Consider the following 26,330-nt stretch of genomic DNA (forward strand, 5'->3'; position numbering starts at 1 on the left):
GAGGAGAGATGAAAAGCAATGCAGTTTATGCTCAATGTGTCCCTACTGTTGAGGGATGACATCTGATAGTCACAGCTGTAGCCCTCGATTGGAAACCACCCCCTTGAAAGAGAAAGAAGCATCTGAAGTTGCATCAGTCACTGCAATTTCAGTCTGTGAATGCAAAATGTATTGCCTGAAACTGCAGTGTAGGAAACTGTACACTTTTTAAAATTGCCTGGAGTTATACTGCTATTGAGTGTATTCTCTAGCACTGGAAATATTGCCATATGAAACATAAGTAGTGGATACTTCCTTATTATTTTTTACAATAAAAAGGTATCCATTTTGCAACACAGCAATTCTGACTCTGGTAATGACTATTGCAGGGCAAACCAAAAGCAATGGAATCACTGAAGACCAAGGATGTGCTATTTCATTTGTAAAACATGAGCCTGGCCGCAAGTTCATGCTGTAAATCTATGGAGCAGTTGTGTCTTGTTCATCTCCCTGCTACCCCTTTCTGGAGATCACTGCTCCCACATCAAAGCTGGTAAAAGCAATGGGAGCATACATTATTCGCTTCAGTGTGGAGTCACACATTTTAGTTTAATTTGCTATGGAAATGCAAGGGTGACTGAGCTAGCCTGAATGACCTAGTAGTAAAGCAGATCAGAGGAGTGCTCACACAACAAGCATACATTGCTGCTGCAGGACTCTGGCTGAGGAAGCAGGGACACCCATCCAAAACGTGGCAACTTCCCATCACTTGAAAACAAATGCTCTTTCTCCAGGTGATGGTCACATCAGGAATGAGTCATTCTGGTCAAAGATAGTGCTCCATTTGAAAACTAAATTTGACAAGAATAATGAAGGCTACTTGTTCGGCACAGCCTGTAGTGAATGCAGAGTGGTGCTTTGGAGAACCTTTACAGGCTATCTACAGTTTCAGTGCAATTCACAGTGTAAATACCTAAGTAGTTTAGGAAACATTAATGTTTTTGAACATATGGCCCTCCATTATGAATAAGAAGTTGAAGCTCAGTAATGGATTTGGGCATATGAAAGGCAGAGCAGACCTACCCAAAGAGCATTTCGTGTCCAAAGGTACCACCATAGCTGAAGACTTTACATCCCTTGTTACAAAGGAAAGCCTTACCTTCAGCAGCAATCCAGAATATCACCCTCAGCTTGAGCCTCTGAGCAAAAAAAAAAAAAAAAAAATCAAGCTGTACTTTGGAAGACTGTAGCTGAGCAACAGAATAGTAAGGACTTGAACAATTTCACTCTTGTTAAAGTTTAAAGAGTGCCCCTGTGCATTTTCCTTTTCCTAGTGACCATTTCAAAAATCAAATTTAACTGTTTCAAAGCATAAAATGTTTGGCACATCAGGGCCAGTTGCACCTCATTACCTAATAGCAACGTGAACTTCACAGCTGCAGTATGAAAAATTAAGGCACTCTGGCTTGCTAGAGACTTACAGAACAAATTTTTCCATAGCATGCTAGCTTGAATAGCTGGGATTGAGAAGCTCATTTCATCTTCTCCTGTTTCTCTGACAGATTCCTAAGAGCACAAGACCTTTGGAGTTGCTTTTGCAATTGGAGTAAACCTCTCCCCAAATCACCTCCATGATGAAAGTACTCCTTCTGCCACAGCCCTTCAGAACACGCATCACTGATTTAGTAACTACTGGCTTGGAGTTAAAATGCCCAGGAAGCTTTTATCTGTACTAACAACAGCTGAACGCCTTTCGTGTTCATCTGCACATAACTCCTTTAAGGACTGCCTTCTGTCTTACTTCATGTTGATTTCTCATATGCATCCAAAGAAATATCGTTTACTACGAATCTCAAAGTAGTGGCAAAGCGATTCAGTGACAGCTGAATTTATCCTGATTTCTACCTGCTGTTTAATACTTTGCTGAGTACAGCATCTTCAGTTATGTGTAGAACATCTTCAGTTATGACCTGAGCTGTATTCATTATGAATATTCAGTGCAATTCAAGACAGTCGGTTTGAGGAACTCTCTGCTGTGATTTTTAAGAACAAACAGGAGAATGAAAAAATAATACAAATTTAATAAAAAAGAGAGCCCTAGAGCTGTGTACTAAATCCCAGCCTGCTCACAACCACAGCACTAAGCCAGCCAATGCCCCCAGCACCCTCTTTACCCAGTACCAGCGGAAAGAAGCCAAAGACTCCTGGGATGCTCTTCTGAAGTTTTCCCTCCTCCTGGCCCCAAGACTTTTCTAGTCCGCAGCATCCACAGGAGGCATGGCGGGGAGGAGGACTCTTCATTCTCACCCAGTGTATAACTTGATGACTAGGCCACAGTCCAAGGAGATGGATGATGGGGATTTGAAGCTTTCTCACAAATGTGTTTTTCATCTTTGTTTGCCCAGGCCCTCGTTCAGGGTCCTTCAATGTAAACACAAGAAAGGCTCATCTGTGAGAAAATGAGACTTACTTCTGAGGCTTAACGTAGTCTGTTCAGATGGCATCTGAACACAGGCAGACTCAGACACCTTGCCTTCTGCTCCTGGAACACCTTCCTGAACAAGCCACTGGACATAACCAGATAGGTCAGAAACTCCCAGGCCTGTCAGTGCAGAAGTTCTTGGGCAACAGCTTCTTTTTAACAGCCTCTTTCCCCAGCAATAGTCCTCTCTGTGTCAGTGCTTGATACAAACAAATTTCATTTCCTCTAAGTCATTCCCACAGAAGATTTTAATTACATGCTCATTGCAGCTGCCTCTCAACTAAAAGTAAGTTTTTGCTCAGTTTTCCTAAGTAATAAAAGTAGCTCCCCTGTGCCTTAATTTCTCCTATTACTCTGATGCCCCCTTCCCATCTTACACAAATGATACTAAACATGTGGGCATCGGGTGTTCCCTGAGTGGATTTGTACTGTTCATCTCACTAGGTGGTCACACATACGTGTCCTACTGGTGGAGTTACTAAACTTGCAACAGAAAACAAATAAGAGGATTAAGTTATAATAGTCTTGCAATGTCATTGTTGCTCTGCTGTGTAATTGAAGGTTGAACAAGCATGAAGGATGGGAGTTGGAGCTTGCAGTGGGGAGAGCGCAGCACTGGACATGTGGTAAGCACTCTCCCACTTAGTTCAGAAGAGGCTGCTGTAAGGGAGGAGGCTTTAGTAAATCCATCATAAAGACTCCAAAACACTAAGACAAAGACATTCTCTCCATTTCATAAGTATGGAAAGAGGAGGTTTAAGACCTTGAGTTGTGACATCAAGTAAATTAGAGCAAAACTGGGATTAGAAATGAAGACTTTATTTCCCATCCACGTGCTTAAACTTCAGAAAAATACTATCTCTCCTGGCATACATCTGATTCGTATTGTTTCTCTTTTTACAGACTAAGCCTACATCCCTAATTCATATGATCAGTCCCATAGAAACAAGTGAGAAAAGAGTCAGGATCGAGCATTTAAATTGCAGTCTTATGGTTTTGTTGGCTTTTTTTTTTAAACCAGCATCTATGCTTTCTTAGCACTCAGTACCTAAGCTATGATAATTAAGATAATTAGGAACAATATCAGGTTACTCTATCCCAAAGGCTCCAAATTATATTTAGCAAACAGGTACGCTTGCTACTGAAGGTATAATGTACAGTGTAAGAAAAATATACAGAGCTATTTGCCAGCCTAATTAATGAGTCTGGTTAAGATAAGTCATACTACACCGGAACATATAACATACTTTTGAAAGACTGTGACCTCTATACTCATTACAGGTCCACCCACAGGAGATGACTGCAGCCACTTGCAGAAGACACGTGACATCTGAACTATTCATGGGTGCTTTCATGATGCAGCTGATGATACATCCAGAATCATCCTGATACTGCCACATGCCAGCAGATTCTGTACCCTAGTCCTTGTGACTGTCTGAAGAGCCATATTGCTAGCTATAAGTAGTAGGATCAGCATGGAGCTGGAGGTGGTCTGGAACCAAAAATCTCTGAATTTTGCAGTAGTCAACATGTGGATTTGGCAGCTGAAAGATAAACTGCTTCATTTCCAAATACTGCAAGTGCCACTAAAAGAGCCTGCTCTTCCATTTGTATATCACTTCAGAACTTGCAGGGCAGAGTGGCCTTGAAGCCTGATATATAGTAATATGCAGTAGTAACGTGGTTTGTTAATCTCCGTTACAGATGCCTGGGCACAATCAGGCCACTATGAATTGATACTGCTGTTCTCACAGAACCAGTCATGGTATCTTCCACACAGGGCAGGTTCAGTCAGTTTTGTGTAGTCACTCTTGGGTACCCGAGGGCTGTTCTCCCTGTGCCTTACGCAACCCATGCAGGTGATGGTGTAGGTATTGCTCGCACCTCTTCCCGCTCCCTGCTGAACAGGCTTTCTGTGGTAAGAACAGCGGAAGAGCCGGGCTTCTCCCTTCCTGCACCACACAAGCCTTCAGGGAGCGCACTTTGCACAAGGAGCAACAGGCAGGATCAGAAAGACACGTCCTGAAGAATACTACGGTGGCTGCCATTACTCACACAAGAAGCCTTAGCAAAACATGGGGAAAGTCTAGGCTGCAATTTCTCAAGTGCTAACAGCTATTCTGTCTGCACTCCATTCACATAATAAGAAATGCTATTCAAGCACTTGTATGAGAAAGTATTTCCTTCCCTTTCAGCAGTATATGCCTGCTACTGAACCAGTGTCTGGAATAATTGTGAAGGGGATTTACTCCACCCTGTGTTCACCAAGCATGGTCCACACCTGCAACTTGTACTCTCTACACTGTGAGCTGTAGGAGTGACATTTTGATGCTTTGAGTAACTATCCTCCTCAAGGCATCTGTCACCACACCTCCTTCTGCCTTTTCATGTTCTTTCCAACCACTATGCTTCCCACTGCTGAGTATTCTGCTGGAACCTAGCAGCCCCTTTTCCTCAGCATAGCTGCAGCAGCAGCAGCTGGTAGGTGTCCAGGATATTTACCCCATAGAGGCTGTCATCCTGGACTGCCTACAATTACAGAAGAGGAAATAGTCACTTAAAATTCCTCTTGCTCTACCACACACCTAGGAATCAAATGAGTGACTAGGAAAGAGCTCAGGAGACAAATTTCAGATTCAGACAACAAAAAAACCAAGGCTGCTTCTGAAGACTGGAAAGAAGCACTCTAGTTGTATGATATCATATATGGTACTACCTACTTAGTCTGGAGAATGTCTGACACATGTTCAGCTGAGGACAGTGTTGGATGGCAGTACTGTTGTAGCTCAAGTTCACAGGTAACATGTATCAGGTACCACCTGCTCCAAAGATGCTGACCAAAGAGAAGGAAGGAGGATTTTGCCTTGATTCTAGTCTGTAAGGATTATGTTCTTACAAACAGGCTGTCTACATGATAGACATTTTGTCGCTATTTAGTGTCTCACATAGAATGAAGGTAGTCCTTACCCCAGGATTGCCCCAGGAGATACAAATAAGAAGCAGGCATATTTGGGAGAACCATGTAAGCCAGTTTTAGTGTCCCAGATAAAGGCTTTCCCATCACACTTCCTGAGGTGTATGTTTTGAGGCTCAGGTGATACAACTCACAATACCAGACTCTCTGAGAATGCCTTTGAGAATGAGTCTAACCTTCACAACCGTCATGGGTATGTGCTCACATGCAGTCAGAATATAAAGTAGCATAACCTGACAGAGGAACTGTCAGGACTCAGATCAACAGCAACTATTTTCTTGATCATCATAGTTAGCTTGACTCAAATCTGTTCTGAAGCAGTAGATGACTAGTTAAGTGCATACATATGTGATACATACATGCGTGAACATACAGAACATTATGTCAGTTGTGTCACTAATGACATTGCTACTATCAGTTCCCACTCAAGAGTTTGCACATTTTAACACCTTTGTTATTGACACATCAATGAAATAAAGTATTAATGCACGTGGTCATTTTAATATGTGAATAGCCACATTCCTGCTGATGAGCCTCCTGTAATTCAAGTCATGTATTCTTCAATGTCTGCGTCTTAAGTCCTAGTCAATATTTAGAGTAGTTTAGTATGGATCACATTGCTATATAAATCTACTCTTACCTTCTTTCAGGCCCCTTGTGTGGTCTTCCATCCCCCCCCCCCCCCCCACCCCAATTTCTGTGTCTTATGTTTCTGGGATCTTTAATGCTCCTGACTGCAGCAGGCTCAGTGCCAAGCCATCACCCACTCTTGCAAGCAACCTGGCACATTCATTTCAGCATCCAGATCCTTCCACCTCTAGCTGGTAAGCACTTCCACTCTTCCTAGACTGACTACCTTTATGCTGCCTTTCTGTGGTCATCCTGTCTCTTCCCTGACATTCTAGCTTGCTCACCTCAGTAGTGGACAAGTTTCTCCTTTTTTAATGGTTTCCCTTCAGTCTCTCTAATCCCTTCCTTCTGGCCTTTCCTCTCCCAGAAATTCATTAGTAAATGAGGCAGAAAGCTGCCTCACAGCTGTGCGTATCCATTCGGTTTTCTGTGTTGACGCAAGGCAATTTTTGTACTGATTGTGCAGCAGAGACTGTTGTTCTGTACCTTTCTGAAATCACATAAGAGACTGTCTAGGATGGCATATTTACTACTTTCTGAGATAAGTAGTCTAGAACCATGATCAACACCTGTTGATGATTAAAGCAACTCTAGACACTCCTCAGAAGCCCAGTGGAGCAGCTCCTTTCTTTGCTAGGACCTTTTATTGCTATCTACACCCTCATTGTGAAAATGACTGCACAGCTATAGTAGCTAATTTCCTTTAACACCTTTTTTTTTTTTTTTCCTTCTCCAAATTTCAAGCCCAGAGGCCAGATTTATAAAGTGTAATTGCTAGGGGATGCTGATCAGGTATCTGAGTGGTTTTACAAAAGTGCCTGAAGGGTAGGCATTGCAAAGCGCACCACAGAGTCCCTAGTCCAATACCATCCCAAGCCTTTAAATCCACACACAGTTGCTCAGCCGCACACAGAAGGCTGAGCTGCTGCCTGGAAGCAGCGAAGCCTCCCTACATCACTACACAAACCTGGCTACACCACAGCCTGGCTTGTGCAGAGTCAGCTCAGAGTTGTCTTTTCATGTACACATGCTCCCAGTTAACTGGACGTGACATTCTGCAGCTGTTTGAACAGCAGAAAACTGATACGAAAGCATGCATGTTAAAGGCCATTCAGGAACTCACAGGGTCTTGTGTGGTTTAAGGCCCACGACTTGAAGACTATCCATCCTCATACCTCTATGCCTGTATTTAGATTAAGAAAATACTAATATACTTTTAGAAACATAATATAAATGAAAATTTTCTCACTGCTTCTCATCAGGGACAACTGTATTTGTGCCATTTCTACAGCAGCTTGCTTTGAGATAGATAAATTCAGAGGCATTTAGAAGGGAAAATAACTCTCAGCCCATAGCAGTAAAGCAGCCATATCCCATTCACCTCCTATTAGGCTTCAGTTTCTGTGGTGTTGCAACCATAACAATCACAAAAACTCCTGTAGAACTGATTTGCTTTTGTGGTACTGAATCACTGAGATGTTCAAATCAGGCTTCTCAAAAATAAATGTTTTATATGAGATAGCTGCACAACCTTTATTATGCAGAGATAGTGAAACCAGCATATCCAAAGGCCACTCAGTCGTCTGCCTCTCCTAACATACTGAAAACTAACAAATAGTTACTATAATACAGTGAAAGCCACACTAATTATTGCCTTGAAATGATCATTTGCCTTCAGTGCCCTGATCTTACTTAGGTGACCATTTAAGTTATCCCCAAACTGTTTGTCTTCAACTTTAATGACACAAATAATGAACATAAGACTAATAATTAATAAGCATAATTAATTGATAGCATTGTTATATATCAATATTGAATTGTACTTTCTCCCATGTACACATAAATATGATCAACTGTCTCTGTCCCCCTTTAAAACGAAGGGTGACTGAAGCGGAGGGTGGCAAAGTAACTCTCCCAACTTCACCTATGGAAGTGGCAAGAGTTTGCAATGGAATCCAGCTACCCTACATCCCGGGCCAGCGCTGTGCCTACAAGGCCACATCGTGAGCATTTCCAATGAAACCTAGGGCAGATTGAGTTAGAAATTTTCTTTCCTTATGGCTCGGTCCCAGCCATAAACAGTTCTGCTACAAAAATTACCCCCAATTAAAAATTAGCCCTTTTTTAAAATAAAAACTGCTGTTAAAAATAGCCACAAATTCAAAATCGTGGGAGGATGGAATGGAGATAGAAATCTGCAGATAGCTAAAGCCATCCACAACCCACTGGAGAAATATTTACAGTGTGGCTAGCTGAGTTATGCAAGGTATCCCATACTGTCTCTGGTGGAATTATCATTGCACAATTTGTGGCAGGGGTTTACAAAATTCCAATCTGACCTTTCAGGAAAGCAAAGCCATTAATCCACAGTGCTGACTTATTTGCTGCTCATCTTCCTCTCACGTGATCTTTGCTTTGACTCACCAAAAATATTGGTGCACCTCTTGTGTTTTTCCTTTGAAGTGATACCACAGCTTGCTGATTATTTTTAGTTACTTGCCTTTTTATGTTCCTGCCCTCATTTCATGTGTAATGTATATGATGCATCAGCAAAGTGACCACACGTTTCCTTATGCTGCTTAGGTTGGTGGTAAGGCAAGCTCATCTTGTCTGAATGTCTCTCCCTACATGGCCTGCTGGGAAATGTAGTGCTAATAATAAAGGTGATACACGACTTCTATGTGTACTCATGATCCAAGTCTGCTGAATTTGAAATGCTGTAGGGTATAATTTTAGAAGCACTGTAAATTTGTGAGAAATATTATATAGTAAGGACCTGCCTCAGAGTTGGCACACTGAGTGATTCGCATTGCTACTGAATTTAACGCTGAGTGGTCTTCTGCAGTCTGGGACGCTGAGCAACGGGCTCTTTCAAGTGCCAGTTATGAACACTTTAGAGAGAACACAAACCCTTGCATTCTGACCTTATTGATCAGGATCACATCTAAGAAATCATGAGTTGCATCAATCCTGCCTCCTAGAAAGACCTTGACTCGTGTGCTTGGGTAACAAGAGGCAAGAGATTTATCTTCAGATAGCCTTGTGAGGTGGATTACAGTACTTGTGCTGTTTTTGACACATGGAAATTAAAGCACAGGGAGACTGCGTTAGTTAAGGTTACATAGAAATCCTAGCAGGAAAGGGATCAGATTCCTTAACATCCTGGCTATGAGGCCAGAGCACTCATTCCTGGTTACAAGTACCAGAAACAAAAAAAAAGATGGTGAGTGCCAGTTGACAGCTTAATCCTCAGCCACATTCACTAGAAGAATTAAATGCTGTGTAACGATCATATGCTCAAAGCTCATAGCTATGGCTCATGGTTGGGCTGAGTCAGTAAGAAACATTCCTGAAAGTTCATGTGTACTCACTGAACAAATGTAAACCACTAGCGGACAGCAGTGTTTTATAAACACCAATCTACTGCACAACTGTTTACTGCATTAATTCAATATTACATGCTGTTATTAGGGTACTACTACATCGGCTTCATGTAATACTTGTGGTAGCATTTACAGATTTCATGTCTGAAACTACACTGCAGTTGGCACCCCAACATGTGCAAACAGTCTACCTTCCTCTGAACATGCCCCTGCAACCTTGACACAGGTTGCTGTTACAATGGTTTAATAAACGGTAAGACAAAACATTGCCAGATTTATCTTTTTTCATGAGATAGATTTTGAAAGCTGAAACTCCATTTTTGTGTGTGCAACAGTGTGCACACATCAAAACAGGGCAATTCTTTACAGTATCTTCAGCTAATAAATAGGCACATCTGACAGCAAAGACAAGGAGACACCTTCTGACTCTTCAGGAGTACAAAGGTACAGGAGTGCTTTTTGTAGTGACAGACAGCAGAAACACAGACATACCAAAACAGCATAGGAACAGCCAGTCTCTTTCCAGCGTTAAATCCTACTTTTGCAGATCTTAAAATGACAACGTTTTCCTAAGGTCAGCATTTCATTCTTTTTCTAAGATCTTCTTTTCCCAAGTTTCTTCTTACCCAAGTTTTATACAGAGGGGAGTCTACTGACTTCGGTGAACTTAGTCCCTGTTTACATCATTGTGAGAGAATCCAAACTTTTTCACCTACATTTCCTGCTGCTACTTCACGGGAACACTGAATAGCTATACATTCTGGGATCAGTGACGTTACAGAATGGTCTAAGTGTTACAGAAAAGACTGGGAACACATTCAAATAAACCGAGATACTGTTACAATTTTTCTTTTAAACAGAAGAAAGCAATCTACAAAAAATTACTTTGCAGGCTACATATTCTGATTCCCCCCCCAACTCCTCTTAGTTTGAGGGTAAGTGAAATACTCCAGCGTGGTTCATCTGTTACAGCATATTTGATTTTTATTTAGCTCTAACACTGGATCATCCTCAGGTCATTTGCATATACCCTTTGGTAACTGAATGATGTTCTACCAGCTTCACCATTTTTGTCGTAGACTACCCTGTTTGCGAATGATGCCTCTAAGCACAATGTGCTGACTGTAGTCTTTTTTTTAACAGGGAATTCCCAAACAAATGGCTTTCATGCATTTTGTAGTTCAGCTGTCTTTGAATTCCCAGCAAATCTGATGTGTCTCCGATATGTCAGATCTGAGTAAGCACTGGGTGGGCGATCTGCATGCATGCAGTAAATCCTGTATGCTTCATAGCCAGATGCATACATCAGCTGTGCAATTTGTGCACTGTAGGTCCAACATCCCTACATTAGGATTTACTGCACCTGTAACACAGGGATGATTTTTCCAAGTGCAGTTAATCCAGGGCACTTGGTTTCTCAGCCACATTGGGCTCCAATTGCTCTTTCACTTGAAACATTACAAGGTAAGTGAAAGCATCCATTGCTAAAGAGATCACTCCAGTTATTGTTGCATCCCTTGTGGTAATGCCTGCCTGGCTTTTTACTCTATGGAAGCTGATATTCCACCCTGAGATACATTTGTACAACTCCCATTAACTTAAAGAGAAAACAGAAACAGAGTTTTTCTATTGTCAATATGGCTCCCTCCACTTGATATATTGAGCAAAGGCCATATCCATGCCTGAGGACTAAGTTAGGAATTTAAAAAACTAAATTGAAATTAAAAAAAAAATAGTAATAGAGACTAGAATTCAAGTTTGTTTTGTTGGGCTTTAAAGTTATTTATTACTAGTATAGCTTAATACTTTTGATAATCAGAAAAGACCAATAAATACATTTTGCTTAGAAATTGGCTAGAAAACCTCACAACTCTACTTTCCATAGAAAATTGCAGCTTTGAATTATTTTGTTAAGTAAGGAAAAGAAGAAATCAGACCCTTTAAAACACCATAGGAAAGAAAAGAACAGGCACCAGTGCCTGAATGCCAGTTGCTTCTGAGTTTACAATATTATCTTAAAATACAGAATAATAGCTGCCCAGCTGCCTGTTATTCTTGTCAACCCACTTTTTATTAAAAAAAAAAAAAATTAAAATGGGAAAAGTTCTTTTAGATGTCAACAGATAGTTCTGATTTCCGTGTCTTAAAGAAACAGGCTCAAAACTAAAATTAGTATCACAGGGAATCGAACCTGCATTATTGACTTCTAGGGCAAGTCTTACTAGTCAACCATTGACTCTGGGATAAATTTTTCCCTCTAAAAGTTTTTTTTGGTGTGTGGTTTTTTGTTTTTTGGTTTTTTTGGGGTTTTTTTTTGGTTGTGGTTTTTTTTTTTTTTGCCTGACACATTCCTGCAAACAATTTTCATTCCATGAAACAATATACTTGATGTTAGTTTCTGGTGGACTTTTCCTTCCTGCTCTAACCATAGTTTTAATGTCTGCAGTTTATTATTAATATGAACAAATGTAAGTAAACTACAGTAAAAGCATTGATTTCTATATGCTGGTAAGATGGAACTATAAAAGCTGAAAGCAGTTACTGCCCTCAGCTGTTTGCACTGTTGCTTTTCCTGAGATTACTCCTGTAGACAGGACAGTTTGATAAGGGACACAATCTCCAGCTGGTTGCTGTTCACAATTCAGTAAACTCAACTGAAATTAGCTATAATTCACTCTCTAGTACTTAGAGACATATATTTTCCAAGTCATTGTATCCTCTTCCCTTGATTTACTGCTTCCTTATATGCTTATTTTCTTTCAAATGCACACCTGCTACAGATACTTTGTATCTGAAGCTCTCAAAGAGAGCTTCATTATATTTTAACACCATTACAGAAGCATACATTATTAAACACAAAATAAAGCAGCTGTTATAAGGCTAATAAGAGTTAACTAAACCAAAACTCATCACTGACCTTTCTAGAACTAACGCAAGTCTTAATTTCATTGAACCACTGCAAGCTCTTCAGTTATACCAGACCAACCTGACAGAACAGTCTTCCTTTCTGCAGTACAAACAGATCTTAATGGAGGTTAGAGTTTTTATACCTTCTTATCAGGCACCAATAGGCCTTAAATACCCTGAGAAGCAGCACCTGGGCCCACAAGCCCAACTGGGAGTGCTGTTTGAGTTCTGCCCCAGGCCTCACCTGTACTGCCAGGTGCAGTGAGATTGGAGCTGCTGTAATATGAGGGATGAGCAGACAGTGGCCATGGTGTAGACTGTCCTTACTAACTGACCACCAGCACTGTTGGGACAGGGTTGGTTTCTGCTGCCTAACGACCACCAAACAAGGTAAGCTAATAAGTCAGCTCTGATGCCAGCCTGGGAAGTCCAGGGAGCAAGTGAGAACTGGCAGAAGATGTGCTGGGTTCCTGCCCAGGCAGGGGCTGGGTACTCAGGCCTGACCTCTCCTGCAAGATGCCCCACGCTGTAACGAAAGCTGTTACCCTGCCAGATACAGAGAGGTGGCACCCAAGAGATTGGGAAGAGGGGATCAGGATGAAGGGCTTATTGTGTAAAAAACCAGGTACGGGTTTAAACCCGAGCACTGCAATGAGCAAACAATGCGTGTTGCTGAAGAAGGTGGGCGTGTGCCCCCTTCCTTGCTCTCTCACCCTCCCTATGCACTGTGCTTGGGTTCCGAGCAAGGGCAGCAAGGAGTCCCTAGTGCCCGGGCTCCCGCTGCCTCTTCCGCACGTCTCCTCAGCCGCCTGCCATCTGCCCTCTCGGAGGCCGGGCCTTGGCGCTGCCGCCGCGCCGCGGAGCCGTGTGCTGCGGGCTGGGCTCTCAGGTGACAGCCGGGGCGGACGGCCCTCCCGCCGCTGCCCCAGCCGGCTGCCTCCCCTGGAGTGTGGTGCGTGCGGCGGCCCGCCCGCAGCGGAGCGGAGCGGGGCGGGGCTGCGGGGCGGGCAGCCGCCCGGCGGGGGCTACGGCGGGCCGAGCGCTACCGGCCGCTGGCGCCGCGCGCTGCGGCTGCCGCGCATGACATCACCGCGCAGGGAGCCCATGCGCCGCCGGGCCCCGCGCCCCCTCCCCGTGCGTGCGTGGGGGCGTGCCGGGGGCAGGGGCTGCCGCGCCGAGCCGCGCCCGCCGCCGCCCGCCCGCCCGAGCGCCCGCGGCCCCCGCACCTCGGCCCCCGCCCCCGCGGCCGGCAGGGAAGAGGATGGCGGAGAGCGAGGCCGAGACCCCCAGCACGCCCGGGGAGTTCGAGAGCAAGTACTTCGAGTACAATGGGGTGCGGCTGCCGCCCTTCTGCCGCGGGAAGATGGAGGAGATCGCCAATTTCCCGGTGAGGGACAGCGACGTCTGGATCGTCACCTACCCCAAATCAGGTAGGCGGGTGGGCCCCGGCCCCCCTCCCTCCCCCGCCCGGGCTGGGGCTGCGCCGGCGGGGGTGGGCTGGGCGGCGGGGGCGGCTTCTCCTCTCCCCCCGCTCGCAGGGCGGCCGGCGCGGGGAGGGGCGGGAGGCGCCCCCTCGGCCCCGGGCCCGCGGCGCCTTCCCCGCCCGGCAGCGGCGCGCAGCGGCGGCGGCGGCGCCGTGCCCCCGCGGGAGGCCGGGGCGAGGCCTGCGCCCTGCCGCCGCAGGCCTGTGCGGGGGGGGGGGGGGGGGCTTCCCGTCAGGGCGGCGGCGCCCGGAGCCCCTCAGAGTCGGGGGGAGCGCCCGCCCCGGGTCCCGGGCGCGCGTGGGGCGGCCCTGCCCTGGGGCGTAGCCGCCGGGTTTAGACAGAAGCCAGCGGCAGGTGCTGCCGCTGGAGGTCCTCGCCTCGGCGGTGCCCGTGCCTGCCAGCTGAACTGCTCGGGGTAAAGGCGCTGCTCCAGGCAAGGGACGTCTCCGTCAGCGTAGATGTTGAATATCGGGAAGGTATATAGCGCGCATACAGGTTTCTAATGTGGCGTACAGGTTTGCTGTCCGCCCTACAGCCTTCCGTACTGCGCTCCCCAGACCGCTCTGGGAGAACGTGTGCTCAAAGTACGTTCTTGCTGCACTGTCTGAATTACCAGAAACGTCTCCTGTTAGCAGTGTAAGTGTGCATTTCTCCAGTAAACGCATCCTTTGGCTGTTTTATACCATTTGGGTGCCTGCTTTTGATATCGTATTTCTTGATTTCTTACCCTCTCCATTTCCACGCAAAAATATTTAAACAGAATTAACATGGATGTAGTGCTGCCTGCAAAGAGGCAGACAATATGGTAGCTTTGTAACCCACCTGATAAATCCAGATAGACTCTATTAAGCGCATTCTTGAGTGACTTTTTTTACTGACAATAAGATGATCTCTTTCTAGAAAATTCAAAGTCCGCTGGACGTAACAGATGTTAGCTCTGTAAATACCCTTGTAAAATGATGTTTCAGTATCATAGGTTTCTGACTTATTTCATTGTTGTATGAATGGCTAATGCTTTTCAATTTCTTGGTGTGCTGCTTCAAACATATACACATTTTCTACAATGCAGCATCTATTATGTTATTTCTCAAGCAGTTTCAAATATTTCTCTTTACATCTTTTTGATCTTTCATTACTAATGATGTTGTTAAAGACTGGCTAGAACTTGATAGATGCATACATTAGATAAGGGATAGTATGTAGACGGATGGCCCCCCAAATGCTAGGATTTGGAGCAGACAGCTACATCTTTATTCTTTTAAACTATCTTCTTAAAGATTTATAGCATGTGGCAAGAACACTATTTAATTCTTTCAGTTCTAAGATTTCAATTTTGCGAATCTGGGTTTGCAATGTTTCTGTGTTAGTATTGCACCCCAACTTTGTGTTGGTGGATCGTTAAATATCCTCAGCTAACCTCAGTTTTCAGCAGCCGGGCACAATATAGCGAATACATCAGCTGGCAATAGCTTAGTTTCAATGGCTATACAGTTGGCTGTGGAAAGCCAGCTTGCATAATCATATTTAATTTGCTGTTATTTTGTGAATATAGCAGCATCATATTAGGTCTCTTGGGGCCCCGGCTAAGGGCAGTGACAGTGAACTGTCCACTTACAAAGTTAGCAGCAGTGCTTACTACAAGAGGATTTACTAAGTCACTGTGGAAGAAGGAAAAGGAAGATTGAGAACTGGGGCACCAAAACTGAAGGTACAGTCTTGTGTGGAGGGTCTGGGGGAACAGCCTTGGGATCAAAATAGGTGCCATAGTATTTTACTTGCCAGGAAAGAGAATACCTAGGTCTTGAGGAATTTTATGTCCTTGTCATGGGAATAGGCTCTAGACAATAATAATGCCTGCAAGCTCCACCTTCAGGTAGCCTGAAGTCTGCTGAGACCCTTGGAACTTGTTTTGTCAGCTGATCCTATGTGGCTTATAGCTTGATGCCTTATTTAGGGCCTCTGAATCAATTATCAAAGGGTCTGCTGACTAGGGACAGGCATGTCAGTAGAAATTAGGCTGCCCTAATATGGTTCCCATTGATTTAGCCAAGGTCATGCAGGAAGGCTTCAGCAAAGCCAGAAATTAAATCCAGAACCCCAGGCTCCTCTGTATTACCTTAACTACAACTTCATCTTCCTGTCTCTCAGTAGCATTGACAAAGATTTTTCTGTTTACTGGAGCTAATCAGAATTTTCATAATGTTGCTGTAATCAAAACAGTAGGTTTACAAAACAGATTTCATGCACAAAATATAATTATGTGGGGTGAAATACTTTAGCTTCTTTGGTGATCTTTAAAGGTAAAACATGGTTGGGATCACTTCTCTAGTTTCTGTTAATAAATTACATTTGAACAAAATTTCAAGAACAGAGTTTTAGGAAAAGAAACATGCACCAATGTCAGACAGGTTCAGGGGAAACCTTTGTTGTTGTTCTTAAGGAAATTGGTTTTGTTCAGTGTTTCACCAGCTCTCCATCTGCTCAGACTGTGCAAAATACACAAACAAGTCTGTCTGCTAGATGTGTGAGAGGCCAGGGCTTCTAGCTCTTACTGAGCCCTATGCTACAATCTAATAGCAGAAGGCTTCATCAGTAGCTGTTGACCATATGTTGGTTTATCTGGCAAAGAAAATACCCAAGTGGCTTGTAGGCTCAGGACTGCTTCAGTAATCCTAGGGACTGATGAAATAGTATGTGTGCCATTTTGAAGACATTATACTCTGCAAGACTAGACGATACAGCTTTAAACATGTGAAATGGAGATAGTGCTTGGAAATAGTTACAGATATTGGTAAATTGGGAGGAAAAAGCTGGTCCAATAATGGTAGAAAACTGAATGTACCAGTGGCCTTACTGGAAATAATGTAATAAGCCTAATGGAAAATGACTCTGCTCTAATGTGATTTCCACTGATGGATGGCTAAATCATGACACTCCTTATATCTTTAATTATTCTTAACACCTGTGTCAAATGGTAACGGCTTTTGGGAGCTGCTGGACTAGGAGAAGCTTGTGCCTAAAACCCAGGGATTCATTTAGACATGTAAATATGTGAATGTGCATATATGCTTATACACATGCATATGGTAGAACTGTAATTACAGAAAACCTTTTTATCATGATGCATAATTTAAAATCAGGTGTGCTACTGCTCTTGAAGAAATTAAATCACAAGTTTCATCTTTCATGAACCTTTGTAGTATAGAATGGGCAGGCTGAATGGGACACAGAGATTTACAGTAGCTGCAAATGTAAAATGGAATACCATTCTCTCTAGCATTAAATAATTGGAGCTCATGCAACAGATTGCTTCACAGATAAGATACAGATGCAACGTTCATAGGAAACACTGTGCCTCTGTCACAGCTTTCCTTGAACCCTCTCATACTGTGGCCTCTTGTACCCTACTTGAAAATTAAAATTCTCCTCTATGAACTTAAACTGCAGAATTAACGAATAAGCAAATTCTTTCATGTCAGTCATCCCTTTCATTCCCTCAGTCACCATGCCAAGAGCTAGATTAGCTGTCTGTTCAGGTCAATGATTTCAGTGGAATTAAATCAGTCCCTAAAGTATAGTATTGAGTCCAGGTTCACTTTTTATTTTGCTGTGTCTTACGATGCTAACCCCTGACTGTACATGATCTGTCCATGTGCTTTACTCATAAGTGGTGTACAATAGCTCTCTTAATACCATCTTGTATCTGTTCTGAATGGATGTGCATTTTGCATTCTTGGGTCAAAGCCCACAAATTAATGCCTTTTGCAAAACTGGTAATTTGAGAAAGTGAGCTATTTACATTAATAATGAAGCTGTCTCTCCCATGTTGATTATTTTGCCAAATAATTTTTCTGGAGTTCTATGTGGGAAAATGTCAGTTGTTGGGCAAACATCAGCTTCAAGTCCAGGCAGTTCATGAGAACTCTTGCATTTAGTGCCAGACAACAGGTCAGAAGAGCAAGTGCTGGATATAGCCTTTACCTGTCTGGAGGTGTTTTTTATAGATAGCATTTTGAATTTTCTTTGCAGCACTGGATTTTTATAACTACTCATTAGCTTGTAGGGAGTATGATGGCTGACTCTAGGCTTTTGGCTTAATGAAGTGCCAACAGTGAATTTGCAGATCAGTTCAAGGACAGCTTTCCTGTGAGTACATTCATTGAGTTCTCATCTTTCAAATTCTTTAATGCTTACCTCCGGTGTTATATGACATCAATCAGAGAAAGTTAAATTGAGTTGCCCATCATTTTATTTGCTCAAAAGATTCTGTATGTACAGAAGGTCATGCTTCTCATTGCATCTGTTGGTAAAGTACATTGCATGCATTGTGGGTTTTCTGTCTCCTCCTGTTCTTCGCGCCTCTCTCACTGCATGCATACCACTCTTTTATCCTCTTCCAGCGCTCCTGAATCCAACACCTCCTCTTGCTGGGACACCAGTATGCCCCAGTCCCTTCCTTGGCTGATGGGAGGAGCTCTGTTCATTGCTCTGTCCTTCCCCTTTCTCTGCCACATGTCAGGGGCTCTGTCTGCGTTCTTCCATGGCCCATTTCCCTCATGCTGTAATCATAGAATCATTTAGTTTGGAAAACACCTTTAAGATCATCAAGTCCAACCATAAACCTAACACTGCCAAGTCCATATCACCCTTCCTTCCTAAAACACGCACCCTGCAGGATGCTCTCCCTATTAATCTTTCCATGCCAGGGACACTATGTGCCCCAGGCTTTTCTTCTGTTACAGGGAAACATTTGTTTGATCCATTGACCATTACAGCAGTGACAATCATAGCTGCTGGGCTGTGAACCAGATATAGAGGGTACAGTGTTAACCCCACTTTTCTTGTTTGTCTGATTATAAACTTCTGCTCATCAACATCTAGACTATTCTTTGATCAGACTCAGCACTCAAAAGTTACTGCACTTAAGGCAAAGGGGACTTGAACCATTGGGGGTGTAGACACACAGTTTTTCTTTGTGAAATTAGTTTAAGGATTTCTTATCTCTGGCCTCTTCATCCGTCTTAGCTGTCTATGGGACCATGTTATAAAAACGTGTTGGCAAAATTTCTTGATTTAAGAAACACACCATAAAGAAAATGTACCAAATGACTGTGTCTTGTGTGAAATGTTGCTTTGTCTTGTGCAATCTTACCCTTCATGTTTTCCTCAGACTATAAAAATCTCTTGGCAGGGATGTTATATTTACTGGCAAGGTTGGTTTCTGGTTCTTTTAAGCATTATTGTACTCCACAATAATACCCTTATTATTCAATATAAAGAGTATTATTGCTTGACTAAAGCTATGTGGCTACATGTGACCTATGCTTGCAGGAGCATCCTGCAGTCTAGGGACATCTGACCCACCAGCTAACATATCTGCAGTTACCTGCCATAGCCATCAGTGAGTAGGTGACAGGTCTGCACAGAGCTACATCAATTTGAGTATTATGTCAGGGAATCACTGTACCTGTGTCCTCTGTTACCTGCCTGTAAACAGTTATGGCTTGGTAAGTTGTACTTTTTTGGTGCCCTGGCTTGCCGCCTAACTGGCTAACATGTACTAGTAGCCTCTGCGTGATGTGACAGACTGCTAAGCCTAAGCACAGGGAATCCAGTTCTTCCCACCTACCCAGATATGCATAGGTCCAACACTGCTGGCAGTCAGTCCTGATTTGCGCAGTCATAAATGAGAGGAGAATCAGGCTGAAAGGTTGCTCAAGGATGTGCCCAAGCTGTGGGAGTTTCCAGCCTGGGAGCTGTCAGACACCGTGGCATGAGGCAGCTGTGGTGGATTGCAGAAGTTTACCCTGGTAATGGCAAGTCTGAGGTGGCCTTACGCCATTGTAGCTCAAGCTCCTCAGGGAACACGAGCATCCACATGGATATTTGCTAAATTAGTTGACTTCCCTTAATTTCCAGTGTTCTCATATGGAACTCCTCCCAAGAGTTTTGTTGGTATTATTTTGTAACAACAGTTTTGCAGTTACAAAAGAGCTAGATTCTGCTATTCTGGATTTATAGTCCTATTCTCTTTGCAGGATTTTGGTGCCTTGAGCTTAAAACATTTAAAGAATGAATGCAAATGTTACTGGCCCAGAGGCATGCCTCAAGAAATCATGAGGTGGGCTTAAAAATCAAGAGATTTTTACACAAAATACATTTGGGATTCTTTTCCTTTGACCTCTCTTTCTTGAGGCAATATTATGCACATTTACAAGCTCTTCCCTGTGTCATGGAACGATAGGAAACCTCTGTTAGTTTTGTGAATGTGGATGAACAAGTTAGTTAATGTCTTTAAAATCAGAATATTATATTTAACTTTTTCTCTTTTACAATAACATCACACTTACTTGGTTTCTCTGTCTTAAGTAATTTATAAAGCTCAGAAATCATTCCATTTTAATGCGATATGAATGTGTATCAGTTCTACCAGCTGGCCGGAAAGAATGGACTTATGCGAACAGAACAGGAACAGCAAACTGCATTGGGAGATGGAGATGTGTTTTGTGAGCTGTCCTTTTAGGGACTGACATACGGGGTCCATATTTGAATCTGATTTCATGCTCTTGGTGACTGAAGTCATCTTCCTTCCACCAATTAAAAGAGTAAATACTCTGCTTAAACTCATTGCATTGAGGACGACTCAGGTGCAGAAAGTAACACCTGTAGACAAGTGTTTGTGGGGGTTGGGGCCGCTGGGTTCCTGTGCTTTGAAAGTCCTTTTGAAATGGGTCTATCTTTTGTTTTATTTATGTATAGCTCAAAATACCTTCTGGTATTGACTCAGTCTTAAATACTGCTAGGCAAAGAAATGGTAAATACCAACATCAAATAATAAGTAATTGAAGTCAATGTTAAGTTTGCCACTGATGCATTTGACTTGATTTCAGTGGGTGTAGAATTGGATAGGTCCTTATGGGCCTCAAACAGGAAATAAAGGTGGAGAAGAAAAATCTGTTAAGAAATTCGTTTTTGTTATCTAGCTAGCAGTGTTTCTCTCATGAACCTTTTATCAAACCAGTGAAGAGATGTTACTAGAGACGGAACACAATGTTCAGAAGAGGAGGAATTCACGAGCTAACTAATGGGTTTCGCTGGGTCTTTTGCAAATGTAACGTAATTGCTTCCCTGCTGTGAAGTAGTGCAAAACTCAAGTGACTTGCTTTTTGAAAGCAGGGTCGGGGGGGTGGGGAGAAAAAAGATTTTACCCCGTGTAAAAAGTGTATTCTGGACATGAGAAAGATGATAATGACCTCAAAGACGAAAGAATTAGAAAATTATGTACATCAGCCAAACCCAACAGCCATTGTCATTTCATGTTAATGCTCATCTTTCATAATGAAGATATTAATGAAAGGAAGCAAAATGCTTAAACATTGGACTGAATTTGATTTAGCACACATAATTTTTCATTCTTATTATGCAGTCTTTTATTAAATGAAGACTTTATCTTGTTGGGTACGGTAGGGATTCATACACCTTATGCTGAGGGGAAGGAACTACCCCCTGTATTGTTTCATCAATGCTGCTTTAGAAGTGATGCAAGGTTTGGTACGCTGGGCATGTGATATGACTTTTTAGCTAGAGATTCTGTGACGTTGCATAAGTCATAATCTTTTTGTCTACATTTTCTGCTGGAGGCATGTGGATGTATTTCTCTACCAGAATTTTTCATGTATAATGACAAGAAATTTTCCTGGACAAAGGGCGTCACCTACCATCTATATTTTTATAGAGAAACTAGCAAATTATGGCTCTGAAATTGCTTTTAGCATCTAGGTATCAAAGCTGAGCACGTAATAATGCTAGTACGTAGGAATGTGTTTTTCTCCTCAGTAGCAGGGAGCAGCAGAGGATTAATAGCACCAAGCACCCAGCTTCTCAGCACTTTGACTCTGTTCAGAGTTTCTGTAGCACCTTGGAGAATCCAGGAGGGTGGGGCACAAGAGCTGAAATGATTATGGTTCTCTATACCAAAGTCTTTTACAGACTGTTACAAAAGAAATGAACCATTTATGTCATGTGTTAATCCTGTAATATATTGCAGATTCAGAAGCAAGAGAAGTGTTTTGCTGTGTGTGCGTGCAGACAAGACAACGTGGCAGAGGAAAGAGTCCATCATTATAACATCTCAGCCAAATTGCGCTGTAGGCTTAGGAAAGCCACTGTGAGCGGAGTGAAGGGGTACTGAGGAATGCCAGGAAGGAAGTATATCATGGGGCTGACAGTGTGTAGGGGAGGTTTAGCTCTTTAAGTCTGAGGCAGTGCTTGAGATTACTAGTAAAGAATAAAAAGTAAAAGAGCGAGCACTGGAGAAAGAACTGAGGAGGGATTTTTGTCACTAAATGCCAAAATCCATCTATAATTTTAAAAATGCAAGCTGATTTCATATGTTTTTACCCACCTGCTGTTTATAGTGCAGGATGTGAAGGCCATCATCCGTTATAAAGCTGCAAGTTCTAGATGATGTATAATGACATGGTGCTAAATTTGCCATTCACTGCATGAGTAATAAATTCATCTAAGCCAACAAAATGAGACAAGCGTGAAGCAGGTGAGATAAGAATCATGTTCAGAAGACACATACTGACTATACGTGCAGCACTCCAGATTTGGCAGTACGTTGGCTGCTTTGCAGTGTCCTGTTGATGCAAGGCAATCATAAACCCAGGTTAACCATCCAGTTAAAAGCCTGTTTACTGCTGATCAGGGTTGCCAAAGTAGCACAGAACAGCTACAGGCATTGCTAAAATTGGATTGCTCAATGCATATATAGCTGAAGTGCACATTATTAATGATCAGTGTTAGTGCTGCTATTGGATCACCAGTGCTTTCTATCAGAAATAGTGTGTTCTCTTCAAGGATTTTGCTGCAATACTGAGAAGACCCACGGTGATACAAATTGGCTGATCCCCTTTTATACTCCCAATTAGGTGTATTTCCATTTCTAATTCTGAAGGGCAGCAATAGAAATAGAATAGAAGTGGCTGTAGTTTGCCTAAAACTGCAATTCAGCCGAGGGAATGACTGTGTGCTAAATATGAGTGGGGGCATAGGTACCTTGCAAAGAATGGTTTTGCTTAGGGCAGCTATAATTTGAGGGGGATTCTGTTTGAGACAAAATGCTTTGCCCTGACCTTAGACAACCAACAGCTGACTAAACAGGCTGCGTAGTTTCGTGCATAGAGGGTAAACAATGTTTCTTGAAATTCTGAAGCAAAAATGTGCTGCTTTTTTTTGCATGTATGACTCTCATCTGCAATGCTTTCACATTATACTATTGGTGTGCTGCCTTCTTGCAATTTAACCACCTAATATATGCAAATGCACATTAATGTGTAGGCAGGTTTTGCCTAACAATTTTCCTGTAATCATTGTGCATGATGGAGCCCTGCTTTCCTGGAGATAGCTTCTAAACGCCTGCCTGCCGATGGGAAGTAGTGAATGAATTCCTTGTTTTGCTTTGCTTGCGTACGCGGCTTTTGCTTTACCTATTAGACTGTCTTTATCTCAACCCATGAGTTTCCTCACTTTTATTCTTCTGATTCTCTCCCCTGCCCCACTGGGGGGAGTGAGTGGCTGTGTTGTGCTTAGTTGCTGGCTGGGGTTAAACCACAAAAGTCTTAAAGAACCACCTGCAGAGTATTTTGTGTGAATGCATTCTAGTTTGTCCCAGGCAAAATTTGCTAGGTGAGTTGATGCCAAAAATAGAAATGCCTTAAGCTAATTCAGCTGACTTAATTTTAAGTGAATTGGAGTAACTTCACACAAACTGCTCTGTTGGTTATGCCATCTGGTGCAGACATGATGAATGTCCATAGACATGGACAAATTTTACCAGCCCAGCTAAAGCTTAGAGAAGAGTAAAATGCTCTTCCCTTTGAATATCTGATACCAAGAAATACCAGCTACCAACCGATATCAGCTGTCAGTGACAGACTTACGACAAAATTTGGGACACCTAGATGTGATGAAATCACAGATGTGGAGACAAACATGAAGACACAGATCATGACTCATCAATTGAAGGCAAGTAAAGACAAACCAGTGTCGTCTTGTTGGTTTTAATCCCTAGATTTTGAGCAATGTGTGGACCTGACTCAGTTCTTAGGGCTGCTAGTATACTGCTTACCTAGTCCTTGCTGCAGTGCATGTGAGGATGTTGTGGCTTATTAAGAGGGACAGAAAAGAAACACTTTTTGCCCCAGCTGTCCTCAACAAGAAGTCTTAGCCTTGTGGACCCCTGCCTGCTGGGATAGATGGGGGTAGCCATGGGTTAGATGCAATGGTTAGGGAGTATGTGACTTTTGAGCTATTTTTCTTCTGATTTTTTTAAAGTCTAAAGGAGGCAACATAGACAATCCAGTTATCTGCTTCACCATGGCTACACTAGTAAACATAACTGTGACAGAGGCTCTGACAGGCTGTCATCCATGCTATTTCCTTGCTAGCAGCTCCCCGACAGTTTTGCTCTCCCCCAGACAGCGTGCTCCCCAGCATGGCGTGGGAGATAGCTGGAGCCAGGGACTGTTCCCAGGAAGCTGTGGATGAAGCTGGCTTGCTTTGGGAAATTGATCTCTCTGGATGTGGGTTTGGCTGTCCCACGTGTCCTCCCAGGCCCTGGTGTGTTTTATTTACTAGTGTTGCTCCAGCAGTAGGATCCAGCATGCTCAAAAGTGTCAGTAGGCCTTTTTCTCTGAGCTGCTTCTGTTGGTGTTAGGTGTGAAACATACTGCATCGCCTGCCTTGCTGTGTGGAAGTGGAGATGCCTCAACAGTTGGTGCCTGGTCTGAGCTGAGCTGTGGTCAATTCTGCACTTCTTATCCTGTCCTCTACTAAGTAGTCAGTGTGCTAATAGAAAGGAGAATTAGGACTCAGGCCATTTTTTAAAAATAGTACTAATGCATTAGCTGAAAATAACACTGTTTTGTAACCAGTTTATTAAAGCAGTGCTTTAGGATACTGTATTATACATAGTAGCAGTAATTCTATGGATAATACATGTGTGTAAACACTTCAGTGACAGCTTTTTTACCAAATAGAAAATACATTTTAGTCCTAAATAGAGTATGGTTTTCATAGTTTCCTGCTTACGGCCTCTGGTGAAATGCATGCAAAACACAGGTCAGACCTAATGGACTAATTTCTGTGTTCTCTGATGTAAATCTAGTGAAAGACAAGCAGAATTTAGCCTATGTTTTAAAAGTCAGTAGCTGCAAGAGAAAAATAAACTGATTAATAAGTCTAAAAAGCCAACACCCTGCTTACTGAATGTTACTAGAAATCATGCAGTTAACACTTGTTTTAAATCCGATCTTATTTAAGCTGTTGCCATCAGTTTCAGAAGATCTGGATTCAGTTTCCTCGTGTTGCATGCTCCCTTGGCTGCTCGCTATTGAACTTAGGGGCATTAGGCCAGGTAAAAGGGACGTTAGCCTTAGAGGATGAGTATTCAGTCCTTTTTGAAAATCAGGCCCTCTAATACATATTTAATTGGGCAGTCAAAAATGTTGGCAACATAACGTCACAACTTCAGCCTTTATTCTGGATCCTAGGTCTCATCTAGGAACAGAAGAATTGGAAAATATGGTGTCAAGGTGTATACATTATTTTTATTATTAAAACCCTAATTAATAATGAAAATCCCTATTCTTAAGCTGGTTGGAATTCCAAGATGTAGGAGAACTAGAGCATGCAGACCTCAAGAGAAGATATTTTTATAGTTTGGAAATTGTTTTCTTCTAATGGAAAAATCTAATTTTCCCTCCACTGTTGTAGGGTGAAGATGAATCTATCATACTTACCTGCAGATATACACTGAAATTGGTGAAAGGGGAATAAGCTTGCAGGCAATTAGATGAACTATGAGGAGAACTGCTTTACAGCACTTGCTAGGCCAATCTGACAGCTTCAGCAGCCCTCATTTTTAATGAGCACTTAAATCTACCCATGCTATAAAAAAATTGAGTCATAATGGGTCCATTGCATTATATTAGCTGAAACTTGATCAAGCATTTGTAGACCAAAGTACAACTAATTGGGAGTGCTAGAAAACTGTTAATACTAACATTAGTATTTCTTCATTTTATTTTTCCATGTGGTTTCCAAACAAGCGGTGAATAAAAGGGGTATACTAAAGACCTTTGCCTCCTCAAGCTGCAGGTTTTTCCCATGTTAGCTGATACGGAGGGGAGGATGTTGAAATAAACTACATTAGAAACCATGCAGGGAAGCAAAATTTCACAGGAAATTTTCTGGTTTTATATCTGCCACTTCACTTTGAACAAATCTGTGCGGTTCAGTAGCTGCATGGGAGTGTGCCAGTGGCCAGAAAGTAGTGAGAGCAGCCAGAGAACAGCTGCAGTAAAGAATATTTCTCCCTCCTATAGAGACTAAATTTGATGTCAAAAGGCATCTAATGCATAGAAACAGAAAGGAGTATCTGTGGTGTTTCAGAGTTTTGGCTGTCTTGCTGTGCAGTCTGGTTGCTG

At 42.8% G+C, this 26,330-nt stretch overlaps 1 protein-coding gene across 1 annotated transcript in view; it reads left to right on the forward strand.

Moving 5' to 3' along the window:
- Positions 1 to 13,616: 13,616 nt before the first annotated feature.
- Positions 13,617 to 26,330, forward strand: part of SULT4A1 (sulfotransferase family 4A member 1) — a gene marked incomplete at its 5' end in the record, with an annotated part of 29,626 nt that continues 16,912 nt past the window's right edge. The window contains one exon of the mRNA XM_082309149.1: positions 13,617 to 13,785. Within this exon, the coding sequence (XP_082165275.1) occupies positions 13,617 to 13,785 (169 nt within the window). The remainder of the gene's footprint in view (positions 13,786 to 26,330) is intronic.

Source organism: Platalea leucorodia (assembly GCF_965183815.1).
Source record: "Platalea leucorodia genome assembly, chromosome: 4".
Lineage (NCBI taxonomy): Eukaryota > Metazoa > Chordata > Aves > Pelecaniformes > Threskiornithidae > Platalea > Platalea leucorodia.